Source organism: Littorina saxatilis, linkage group LG8 (genome assembly GCF_037325665.1).
Source record: "Littorina saxatilis isolate snail1 linkage group LG8, US_GU_Lsax_2.0, whole genome shotgun sequence".
NCBI classification, from domain to species: Eukaryota; Metazoa; Mollusca; class Gastropoda; order Littorinimorpha; family Littorinidae; genus Littorina; species Littorina saxatilis.
The window spans coordinates 30,363,959-30,376,458 of record NC_090252.1 but is presented as its reverse complement, the minus strand read 5'-3'; the positions used below and the strand labels follow the sequence as shown (position 1 = coordinate 30,376,458).

Genomic DNA, 12,500 nt, shown 5'->3' with positions numbered 1-12,500 from the left:
TTCGAACTAATCCAGAGAAGAAGGAGCCTCGCGCGGTCTCGGAGGAACAGTGACTGTCTCGATTCGTGTAAAATGTTTTGTGTTTTATTCTTTTCACAACTAAAAATAACGTATGTTGTTGTTGTTGTTGTTGTTGTTGTTGTTGTTGTTGTTGTTGTTGTTGTTGTTGTTGTTTTGTTGTTGTTGTTCTTCTTCTTCTTCTTCTTCTTCTTCTTCTTCTTCTTCTTCTTCTTCTTCTTCTTCTTCTTCTTCTTCTTCTTCTTCTTTTTCTTCTTCTTCTTCTTCTTCTTCTTCTTGTTCCTGGTCTCGGTCACAGGGCTAGTTTAGGGAAGAGTATTCTGCAAGACTTATGCAGCTGGATCGCTTTAAAGGCAATGCAACTTTCAAAAAACGAATTTGAGACCATCCAATACACAATCAAAGCTGTGAAAGAAACAACTGAAAGTCAGCAGAGACTTACGTCCAAGATTATACAAATCTCTTAGCAGAGCAAAAAGAGAGGGAGAGTAGTGTCCCGTCACAGATAGCCCTATTGGGGATCTCTCTCTCTCTCTCTCTCTCTCTCTCTCTCTCTCTCTCTCTCTCTCTCTCTCTCTCTCTCTCTCTCTCTCTCTCTCTCTCTCTCTCTCTCTCTCTCTCTCTCTCTCTCTCTCTCTCTCGTTCTCTCTCTGCCCTGTAAGTGTGTGCTTGCTGTTGTTGTTCTTACTTCAGTATGGCTTCTATAGGAGAGTGCCCGACCTTGGAACAAATCTCATTTGTATGCACACTTTAAACGACCATTCAGCATGTCAAGAACACCGTAGCCATTGTGTCAAAGGCTCTCAAGGTGGTCGGATAAAGACAGACTGTCTTTAACAAGGGCATTTATGATTAATTGCCCCCTGAGCCTTAGTGCCTTTTGCACACAAAAAGCAAACACGATTAGTTTCAAAACATGTCGGAGTTTGCGTGTACGAGAAAAAAACTTTGTTTGACCTTTTTTGTTTATACGTTTCTTCTCACACGACAGCGATATTTAGGTGGGTTTGTTTTTCAGTTGGCAAGTAATCGAAGATACCACCATTGATTCATTTGATGAATGCATAATTATACAATCGATTTTCAACAAAACATGGTCACTTGTGTTGTTGGTGTTTGTATGGGGAGATTTATCTGGCGCTTGACGTTCTCTAAGCGCTTTACATATTAATTTGGTATAATCCAGTTACTCCACACAATAATCCGGAAGAATATTGTTAAAATTCCTCCTGTGAATGAAACTGGTTGAGCACGAAAACATTCTTACAACACGACTAGAACTGTCCTTTGTCTTCACGAGAAGAGTATACTCTTACCCCAGGTAAAGTCCTCAACAGATCTGGTGGGATCTATGATAGGGGTCCGCGCGAGAAGGAAGGCACATTACACAGGCACTTGCAACGAGACAATAGCGGGTGCACTTGCATTCGTGCACGGTCTCAAAAGAGTCTTGACAAAAAGTGTTTGCAGTCTAGCCCTCACGTGAAGAGCAGGACACAATATTAAAGTCTATTTTAGAACTTCCTGCTCAACAAGGTAGTTAATTAAAATGTCTCCAATCTTGATTTACATGTGTTCATTTGGGGTTGTGCTGCCACACAGAATAATAGCTGCCATTGTCAGTGTGCTAATGTGGCACGTTAGAATGAGTCACAGCATTTATATTATTCTGGCATAGAAGCAAACAGGAACAGAGGGGTGTGTGTGTGTTTGTGTGTGTGTGTGTGTGTGTGTGTGTCTGTGTCTGTATGTTTGTTTGTGTGTGTGTGTGCTCGTGCGTGCGTGTGTGAGAATGTGTATGTGTGCGCGTGTGCTCGTGCGTGCATGTGTGATAGTGCGCGTAGATGAGTGGGTATGTGCATGCGTGTGTGTGTGTGTGTGTGTGTGCATGCATGGTGAGTGCATGTATGTGTGTGTTTGTGTATGTGCGTGTGTGTGTGTGTACACACACACGCATAGACACACACATACTCTCTCTCTCTCTCTCTCTCTCTCTCTCTCTCTCTCTCTCTCTCTCTCTCTCTCTCTCTTTTTTAATGTTTAATTTTATTTTTTTAAACAGAAACACTGTAGAAGCAAAAATACAAATAAAAACGCAAATATAAACCCGTTGCTGCTGCTGATGATGATGATGAAGATGAGGATCGATGAGGATTTTAAAGATAAAGATGATGATGATGATGATGATGATGATGATGATGATGATGATGATGATGATGATGATGATGATGATGATGATGATGATGATGATGATGATGATGATGATGATGATGATGAAAAACACATAATGCTTAATTTAGAGGAAATTATACTCGAAGCAGGGCAAGGAGAATACATGATGAGGAATTAAGCTTCACTTCAGCATAACTGGGAGTAAAATTAATGTAAAACAAAGAATTTTCCCGGGGGAATCTCAAAACATCAAAATCATCAAATAATGAGGTGATTATATATGAACATATTTTTTTGAAACTTTTTAGTGAATTCAATCGTTCGAGAGATGATGGTAGTGAGTTCTAAATTGATGCACCCGAAAAAGGAAAACATGTTATATTAAGGTATTTTCGCGGAAATAGTTGGTTCAAGTTGGCCGATCCATATATATGGTGAAATATAAAGCGGCACTTTTTTGTATTATACTATGTACATTATCACTCAGGGGCGGACGAGGGGGGGGGGGTTTCTGGGGTTTCCGGAACCCCCCCCCCCCCCCAAGCCAAAAAATAAAAATATTTGTGTGTGTTTTTTGGGGTTGAGTTTCAATTTTTGGGGTATTAATCAGTGACAAAATCTGCTGCCTGAAACTGTATAACGATCATCCTCAGAATGCACCAGATTGCACCATTTTGCATCCTTTTTTCAAAATTTTCAGGGGGGGCATGCCCCCGGACCCCCCTAGCAAGCTAGGTGCTTCGCGCCGTCGGCTCGGCGCTTCGCGCCTTCACACCCATATCTTCACAATATACTTTTGGAACACCCCCCCCCCCCCCCCCCATAAAATGAACTGATCCGCCCCTGTCACTGATATAAGTACATCTGAAAATGCTTTTTAGGAGGAAGAACAATCAGAATTCTTAACCTCATGTTAGTTAAAAACATTTTCACTAATAATGAGTTCAATCGAACGATGACACAGAGTAGACTTTCTTAAAGTGGACATCACTGTTGCCATCCCAGAGTGTTGAAACAGAATACTTATGTGAGGCATTATATAAGCATGGTGAACCATTTCTACGGTTTTTCTATCAGCGATTTGCTTTAACTTTGACAATTAAAAAAGTGGGTTCACGATTAATAATTACCCATAACACACGTGTTCCCGAACTTGTTAAATTGCTGCAGTACAAGGAGAAAGCTTGAATATGAGCGGAGTAAGGTAGTGTTATTGTTGTGTCACAATCACCATGCTTATTGTTGGATACCCCCCCCCCCCCCATCCCCGCGCCCACTGACACGCACACCACCAAAGTTAACTTTCTTCAGATTTTCAGTTCATAACATAATTATGTACATTTTATTTACCTCTATGTTAAGACTCTTACAATGGAGGTAAATGTACAGATGGTTTGGATTGTAGGACCTGATTTCTTCACACAACACATTTCGTTCTTAAAAGACGGCTTCAGTAGTAGCCTACCTTAAAAACCTCTCTTTTGACATTCCATCATTTATGTTGATTCTGCTTCAACAACTGATTAAACTCGATCACACTTCTCACAAAGCTACATCAACACACTCACACAACGCCTCTCCTCAATACTCGTCAGTGGTAAAGATACCACATCTCTTCCAGGAACTTTCGATCAAAGTTGTTCATACTGTTTCTGTTTCAACAACAGTTCTATACTGTTTCAACAACAGATTCCCACTTTTTCTGTTTCAACAACAGATTCCCCTTTTTTCTGTTTCAACAACAGATTCCCCTTTTTTTCTGTTTCAACAACAGATTCCCCTTTTTCTGTTTCAACAACAGATTCATACTGTTTTGTGTCAACAACAGATTCATACTGTTTCTGCGTCAACAGCAACCAAATTTAGCTCAAATACCCATCTCAAGAAGCTCTTTGCTACACACTCATCCAGTCCACCATTCTCCTCACTAACAAAGTCAGCGGTACATAATTTATACAATAACATGACACCTCTCCCCGAGCTTTGCACATCGTGTTTCCAAGTCTGTCATTGACTTTTGTCCTGTTTCAACAACAACTCATTCAGCTCAATCACGCTTCGCACAAATAATCCGCACTGTTTACATGCAGGCTCTGCATCATACTCCTCACTGACAAAATCAGCAGTGTGGATGACAGCTCTCCCGGAGCTGTACACACGATGTTTAACATTCTGTCATTTACATAGTTTCTACTTCAACAACAAGAACTCCTTCAGCGCAATCACTTTTCTCACAAAGCCTTTTGCAACGCACTAACCCCTCCACCATGCTCTTCCCTTACAAAATCAGCCGTGAAGATGACATCTCTCCCAGGGGCGGATCCAAGGGGGGTTTCCGGACCCCCCCCCCCCTTAGCCTAAAAAAAAGATTAATAAAAGAGGGAGAAAAATTGAAAATAAAGAAAAACTTATGGCTCAGATTGCACCAGATTTTATATCAATATTTTCGGGGGGGGGGGGGGCATACCCCCGGACCCCCCTAGGAGCCAGCCTTTTTTTTAAGTGGCGATTTTAGAAAGTAGTTGGGTACTTTCTTGGCTCAGATTGCACCAGTTTTCTCCATTTTCCTTGTTTTTATCAAAAATGTTCGGGGGGGGGAGCGGCATGCCCCCGGACCCTCCTAGGAGATTCGAACGCTTCACGCCCTCAACTAATTGCTTCGCGTCGTCGAATTGTCACTAAACCAAAAGAATTGGACCCCCCCTCCCCCTCCCCCCTAAAAATGATTTGATCCTCCCCTGTCTCCCAAGGCTTCGTTCGCATACCTTGTTTCATCCGAAGCGTAGATAGGCTTGTGGTTTAACTCTGTCATTCACACTAGTTTACCTTCACGAACTGATTCAGCTCAATTACGCTTTGCGCAAAGCTCTTCGCAACATGCTCATCTACTTCACAATACTCCTCACTGACAAAGTCAGCGGAGAAGATGACACCTCTCTTAGTCTCAGAGTTTTGCACGTCATCTTTCATCCAGCGCATTAACGAGGGGTTGATTTTGTCCGCACACTCAGTCTTAATCGTACCCTTTAAACCACAGCAACACAGAGTGTTGCAGGCATTCTTCAACACCACCTTGGTACCTGGCGTCAGCACGCCTTGACACACGTAGAATTTATCTGCATTGTGTCGCGCGTCGGATTGATTGTTCTGTTTTTTCTGCCAGGATTCTACGCACATCGTGTTGGCCCAGCTCGCTTGAGATTTGATGGTACTGCCCGGCAACAGCTGGCTGCGTTCTGCAGGGCGGAGAGTTTTATTGGGGTGATCCGCGTCGTAGTAGAAGACAATCACCCGCGTTCCGTCTTGGCACAGTTTGTTGAGAGTCAGGTCTTGAGGACTGTTCTTTGGCGAGTACCGGTACAGCATGCTGCGGTCTTTGTCACGGTCGAAGAACACCTTCTCGAGCATCGCCACTAGGTTAATGTGGTCCTCGTCACTCTCCATGCCGAAGAACCGATTAAAGTCCAACAACACAACTTCGCCTTCATGCTTCAGCAAAAACTCTTTCACATCTTCCATGCACTTTCGCACAGATGCCCCGCGAAGGGTGTGAACACAATTATAGGACTCGCGACCACAGCACGTGCCCTTTTCCACCCTCATGTCAAAATATCGCACGCCGGCTTTCAGCTGTTGGTAGAAGTTGAGCGCCTGACACTGACCCCATTTGTGGATGAAGCAGGAAGAGACGCAGCACGTGATGGCGGAGAGAAGGTCAAGGCCAATTCTGACTTTCACGTCGCAGTCCGCTGCGATCCCGCAGCACCGGTTAAGTTGGAATGTTCCGGAGTCGTGCGAGCCTAGACAAAATGAAGAAGAGATGCGTTTCAGAAACGGACAAAAGGAAAGGAAAAGGAAAAGAAGCCAAGCCATGAAAAAAACCAGGCTTACCACACGACTTTACACACAAACGTATGTACAGACGCACGCAAAATATGCAGGCAAACACACACACACACACACACACACACACACACACACACACACATACACACACCACCACCACCACCGCCACCACCTCTACCACCTCCACCACCCTCGTCTCGATTCTCCGTCTATGTTAAAACATTTAGTCAAAACTTGACTAAATGTAAAAAGCAGTACCTGGCAGAGCCAACTTCCAGAGAGGCAGCCTGTTACGCATCTCATCTCCCAGACTATTCATCCAGTCAGCCTGGTTCCTCTTGCTTGAACAACAGCCCATCGTGCAAGTGATCACGGACCGCTCGCCCACGACTTGAGACTACGAGATAAACACAAGTTATATTAGTTGTGTAAAATACACAGTCATATTGGGGCTTGCAGTACTCGGTCATTGACGCATGCCTCTTTTCCTGACGCAATCGTCTGACCTCTGGCCGTTCGACAGTCCGTTAGTTTGGGCATGCAGGAGGTCTTCTGAAGGACCATTATTTGTGTGGCCAGTTCGTAAGGACTTTTACATATTTTCAATTCAGGCCCAACAGATTTGAGTCTGTGAACAACACTGCAGTCACACAATATTGATAGGAACAACGGAGAACAGACAGACAGACAGACAAACATAGAGAGAAAAGCAACAACAAAACACACACACAGACAGACAAATTAAAGATAAGAAACAAACAAAGTGACAAACAAAGACAATAAATAAACACAAAAATACAAACAAACAAGCAAAAGAAAACCACACAATTAAGTCGTACATTCTTACTTGATGAATCAGACCACCACAAATAAACTAACTAATTTAGTTTGCTTCGTTGAGTGTTACTCTTGATAATCATTGCAAAGCAAAATCATAATGAAGTGAAAGAAGTTTCGCAAGAAAAAGATGACAGCCTTTAGAGTCCTTCCTAACAAATGTACCAAAGGCCAAATATGTGTAATGTTTACTTTTAAAATAGTATCGAGATAAGTGAAATTTAACCCTGATTTTGCCACATGCATGTCTGACTGAAAGAGAGAGAGAGAGAGAGAGAGAGAGAGAGAGAGAGAGAGAGAGAGAGAGAGAGAGAGAATGTGGACGTGAGTGAGTGAGTGAGTGAGTGTGTGTGTGTGTGTGTGTGTCTGTCTGTCTGTCTGTCTGTCTGTCTGTGTCTGTGTGTCTGTGTGTGTGTGTGCTGTTTGCTGTGTGTGTGTGTGTGTGTGTGTGTGTGTGTGTGTGTGTGTGTGTGTGTATGTGTTTGTGTGTGTGTGTGTGTGTTTGTGTGATGTATGTGTGTGTGTGTCATTTAAGGAAAACCGCTGATGTTTGTTTTGTTTTCCTTGTTGTTAAACGCACATGCAGGCACAGAGAAACAGGCATACACGAAATTACCACAACGGTACCCCCCAAAAAACGAGTCACACTACCATAATGGAGGACCCAGGAAAGGATATAGGGCAGAACTACAACAGGGGCAAACATACATTATTTTAGAATTGAAGATAGGTTCCGAATTTAAGTAATTGTGAAGCACGGTAAAGATGCTTTTAAAAATTATATTTTGAAAAATATCTTCAGTTGGTCTGCAAGTTAAGAGGCAAGGACACACAGCTAGAGTAAATGGTGGCCTCGCTTGCTCGTTTTTCGATATCTTAATTGCCTGTTACGTTATCATATGTCTATTTTTTATTTGAAATGTCCAAGCTTCGAATGCATTTCCAGCATACATTTTTCACAATGCTCTGTATATGAACTCATATGAATATATTTTCGTGCACCCTTTACTGGATCCACAGGCCGGTACAGAGTACGTATTACCTTTCTTTCGGCCTTTTTAATGTTCCCAGGTTTTAACCTAATTTCTTGGTCTTCCTCATGATCTGAGACGTCTCTGTTGGTACGCTTTCCTCTGGATGTTATTCAATGTTCTGTTTCTTTTGAGCATAAAGACCAGCGTTTCGAAAAAAAGAGTTTTGCTGTATGTAGACAATAAAGGCCATAGAACCAGATAGGCCCTTTGATGAAATGTCTCTCTACTTATCCAAGTACTAGTCATGAGACATGTCGATGCAAAACATCATACATTCACAGCAAAGATATTAGTTATTGTTTTAAACGTCCCGACATCCGATTTGACTATTCGGGACCAACATAAATAAGAAAAAAAGAGGTCTCTAATAAGGTAATAACAAAGTATTCCGAAACAATCGTGGAGACGAAGACAGTAGATAGATCGACAGTTTCTTCACTGGCGGAGCCGCAGTGTGAGAAATCCGCCCGCCAGCCTCACAGAACTCTGCAGCTACGTTCCTCGGGCAAAAGCCTCGCGACGGCTAAAATGTAAGACCTGTTTGCAGGACGCTCATGTTTTTAGCACGAGTGGATTTTTCCGTGTATGACCGTTTTTACTCCGCCATTCAGGCACCCATACGCCGATTTCGGGGGAGGCATGCTTGGTATTTTCGTGTTTCTATAACCCACCGAACTCTGACATGGAATACATGATCTTTTCCGTGCGCACTTGATCTTGTGCTTGCGTGTACACACGAAGGGGGTTAAGTCACTAAGCAGGTCTGCACATAAGTTGACCTGGGAGATCGGACAAATCTCCACTCTTAACCCCCCAGGCGGCAGCGACCGGGATTCGAACTCACGACCTCCCGATTAGGAGGCCGACGTCGTCTTACCACGCCTAACCCTTCCTAATTACTAACAAAAACAAACGCTACTCAAAAATGCTACTATGCACACACAGCAGTCAGGCAGTTGATTTTTGGTAGGTGTTCAAGCGCAGTAATGGCAAGCTTATCCCATGTAACAGCCTCGTCAGATCTGAGATCGCGACCCGAATCATTTTCTCAGGAAGGACTGTGTATCAAATAAAATCAGATTATAAGAAACCTACCTTTCGGCTGATGACATAAAGACTTGGAGAACAATTCCAAAAGACACTGATACTGAATTCCTTCAAACGGGTGTCGTCACGACTTGTGTGCGGCGCGTCTTTAAATACCCTCTGACAATGGACATCACGCGTAATTTCTTTGGATAACATTTGCATCAGAACAGCCAATCAGTGGAAACCCGGATGACCTAATACTGAGAAGGTAAAACCAGATTCTATCAGGTTACAATGACACCCTCATTAAGTTTACTAGCAAGATCGTTCCCAAAGCAGGAAGATAAATAACCAGAAACAGATCCCAAAAAATATGAAACATGCACAGACACAGCAAGTTAGTCTGAAGAGGAGACAAACGCTTTGGTTTGTGACCGAGCAGTTAATATTTTTATAGGTCAGGTGACTTGGTGAAACTGAATTCAACGGCAATTAAGGCAAAACGAGACAGTGGTTGGTTTCTTTAGTAATTATGTCCCTGGAAGAATAAGTAAAGACAAGTCGCGTAAGGCGAAATTACAATATTTAGTCAAGTAGCTGTCGAACTCACAGAATGAAACTGAACGCAACGCAACGCAGCAAGACCGTATACTCGTAGCATCGTCACTCCACCGCCCGTGGCAAAGGCAGTGCCCGTGGAATTGACAAGAAGAGCGGGGTATTCGTTGCGCTGAGAAGGATAGCACGCTTTTCTGTACCTCTCTTCGTTTTAACTTTCTGAGCGTGTTTTTAATCCAAACATATCATATCTATATATTTTTGGAATCAGGAACCGACAAGGAATAAGATGAAAGTGTTTTTAAATTGATTTCGAAAAAAACAATTTGATAATAATTTTTATATATTTAATTTTCAGAGCTTGTTTTTAATCCGAATATAACATATTTATATGTTTTTGGAATCAGCAAATGATGGAGAATAAAATAAACGTAAATTTGGATCGTTTTATAAATTTTAATTTTTTTTTACAATTTTCAGATTTTTAATGACCAAAGTCATTAATTAATTTTTAAGCCACCAAGCTGAAATGCAATACCGAAGTCCGGGCTTCGTCGAAGATGACTTGACCAAAATCTCAACGAATTTGGTTGAAAAATGAGGGCGTGACAGTGCCGCCTCAACTTTCACGAAAAGCCGGATATGACGTCATCAAAGACATTTATCAAAAAAATGAAAAAAACATTCGGGGATTTCATACCCAGGAACTCTCATGTCAAATTTCATAAAGATCGGTCCAGTAGTTTAGTCTGAATCGCTCTACACACACACACGCACACACACACGCACACACGCACGCACACACGCACATACACCACGACCCTCGTTTCGATTCCCTCGATGTTAAAATATTTAGTCAAAACTTGACTAAATATAAAAAGGAATGAAAAATAATAAAAAACGAATAAATAGTTTATTGGCTGTTTAAAAAAATCTCTCTCTCTCTCTCTCTCTCTCTCTCTCTCTCTCTCTCTCTCTCTCTCTCTCTCTCTCTCTCTCTTTCTCCCTCACTCTCTCTCTCTCTCTCTCTCTCTCTCTCTCTCTCTCTCTCTCTCTCTCTCTCTCTCTCTCCCTCTCTTTTTCTTTAATTTTTTTCATTTTTATTCTATTTTTACTTGACATTTAGGTCAATCTCCTTTGATTAAAGAAGGAAAACAAAAAAGATTTGGAATTATAAACCTTACCATGACTTCAACTAAAACATCTTGGCCGAATAAGGAAGGGCTTCGCATAGGACACCTGAATATTAATCATTTATATAACAAAATGTCTGATGTTTCAAATGTACTTTTTAATTCTGGAAACAGTTTTCATATGTTTGGTTTTTCTGAATCCAGACTATCAGATAATGTGTTAGACTCTGACATCATTGTTCGGAATGATCCTGTTGAGACGAATGAAACAGGCATTACTGTTTACATAAGTGAATCAGTTACATATAAACGACTACTTGAGGTTCATGGAGTTGAATCAATATGGATTGAAGTGAAATTAAAAAGATCTCCACCCTTACTTATAGGGTTTATTTATAGAAAGAGTAAATTGGGCAGATAACTTTACTATTATGATGGACTCTGCAACACTGGATTCAAAAGAAATCTTGCTCTTAGGGGATTTTAATATTGATTTACTGAAGCCAAATAAAAATTGGAATGATAAAATTAATAGCTTCGATTTGCATCAAATGGTTCAGTTACCCACGAGGGTCATGGCTGTTTCTAAAACACTTATTGACCATATTTACGTTTCAGAAAAACAAAATATTATTGAAACATGCGTTCCTATTTTATCCTGCAGTGATCATTATCCAGTGTGTCTTACCTAGAAAGGTATTAAAATCCCTAAAGCTGGACATAAAACTGTAGCTTATCGTCGTTTCTCGCGTTTTGATAAAAATGCTTTTCTCTCTGATTTAATTCACAGTCCTCTTTCTGAAGTCTATAGCTTTACGAATCCTGATAAAGCTTTGGAGCATTGGTATACTATTTTTATTTCTATTTATGATAAACATGCACCATTAGTTACGCACAGAGTTAGACATATTGAGAAACCAAAGTGGCTTGATCAGGAAACAGAAGGTGCTGCAAACCACAGGGACTGTTTGAAAGCAAAGGGCGATTTTGAAGAATATAAACGGTGTTCATTATGCATTGATAACTAGAGGAATACCCTGCTTCGCCGGGGTGAATCGCGAGACAGAGACAGACAGCGTGGCGGTTCACCACAATCACCTTTGAAGGCGAAGTCCTGTCAAACGGGATTGAGAATTTTAGAGCTTATTTCTTAGCCCTATATTATCTGTTGTGGCTTCTCAAATGCCAGAACATACAGACAGATGATAAAATCGTTTATTTAACGTCACTCTGTAAAAACATTGGCGACATTTGTCTTAGATTAAAAACACACACATTACGCACACAAACTTTCCCTTTATGTACAGAGGTTCACCACCCTCCCGCCCCCCGCACACTCTCGCTCATCTAATTAAAAATGGTGTTAAGAGATACTTGGATATAAAATGGTATTTTTAAAAGTTCTGATAAAAATATATAGTAGCTGTATGAGAAGCAATGGTGTCAGCCGCAGCAATGTCTCTTTATATCCAGGGACCAAGTGGGTGCGTGTGCATAAGTCCAGCGATAAGTTTGGGACCTTGCCACCCAAGGTCTTTATTAAAACTTAAAAGATAGCTTAATTTTTCCTTTGAGGTATTTGGCAGGATATTTCTATTTGAGTTTATAAACTGAGTCAGGGGTTGAAAGTGGCATGAGTTCAAATCACACTCCAAAGTCAAATGAGCAATGGTGAGGTCGGATTAACCGCCTAAGGGCAGAAGCTGGGAATTACCAATTTCTAGAGCTTAAATACAGACAGACAAAAGCCGCTAGACCCCATCACAAACAGAACTCTATAATCCACAGGTGTTGCTTACACACACACACAAACACACACACACACACACACAGAGAAGCCGTATCTATAAATGTATATATATATATATATATA

The 12,500-nt window shown here is 41.4% G+C and overlaps 2 protein-coding genes and 1 long non-coding RNA gene across 4 annotated transcripts in view; 1 reads left to right on the top strand and 2 right to left on the bottom strand.

The window, feature by feature from the left end:
• Window positions 1-1,114, top strand: part of LOC138973259 (PI-PLC X domain-containing protein 3-like) — a 5,434-nt gene extending 4,320 nt beyond the window's left edge. For both annotated transcript variants that reach the window (XM_070345980.1, XM_070345981.1), the window contains exon 3: window positions 1-1,114. This exon is cut by the window's left edge and continues 1,081 nt beyond it. In XM_070345980.1, the coding sequence (XP_070202081.1) occupies window positions 1-10 (10 nt within the window). In that variant the 3' untranslated portion in view covers window positions 11-1,114.
• The window catches only part of LOC138973272 (uncharacterized), a 253,426-nt gene that overhangs the window by 187,912 nt on the left and 53,014 nt on the right, over window positions 1-12,500 (bottom strand). The gene's annotated exons all lie outside the window — the stretch shown is intronic.
• LOC138973258 (PI-PLC X domain-containing protein 3-like) lies at window positions 3,865-9,167 on the bottom strand. The gene is made up of 3 exons (XM_070345979.1): window positions 9,003-9,167; window positions 6,295-6,433; window positions 3,865-5,990 (listed from the first exon to the last, which is right to left on the bottom strand). Exons 1-3 carry the CDS (start codon window positions 9,156-9,158, stop codon window positions 5,008-5,010), a joined length of 1,278 nt encoding a protein of 425 aa, XP_070202080.1. The 5' UTR covers window positions 9,159-9,167; the 3' UTR covers window positions 3,865-5,007.

Coding starts and splice junctions, on each gene's coding strand:
- LOC138973258 (XM_070345979.1), bottom strand. CDS start 9,158: ATGCAAATGTTATCCAAAGAAATTACGCGTGATGTCCATTGTCAGAGG. Junction 6,434..9,002: donor TTTATGTCATCAGCCGAAAG/GTAGGTTTCTTA, acceptor TTTATCTCGTAG/TCTCAAGTCGTGGGCGAGCG. Junction 5,991..6,294: donor CTGGAAGTTGGCTCTGCCAG/GTACTGCTTTTT, acceptor CATTTTGTCTAG/GCTCGCACGACTCCGGAACA.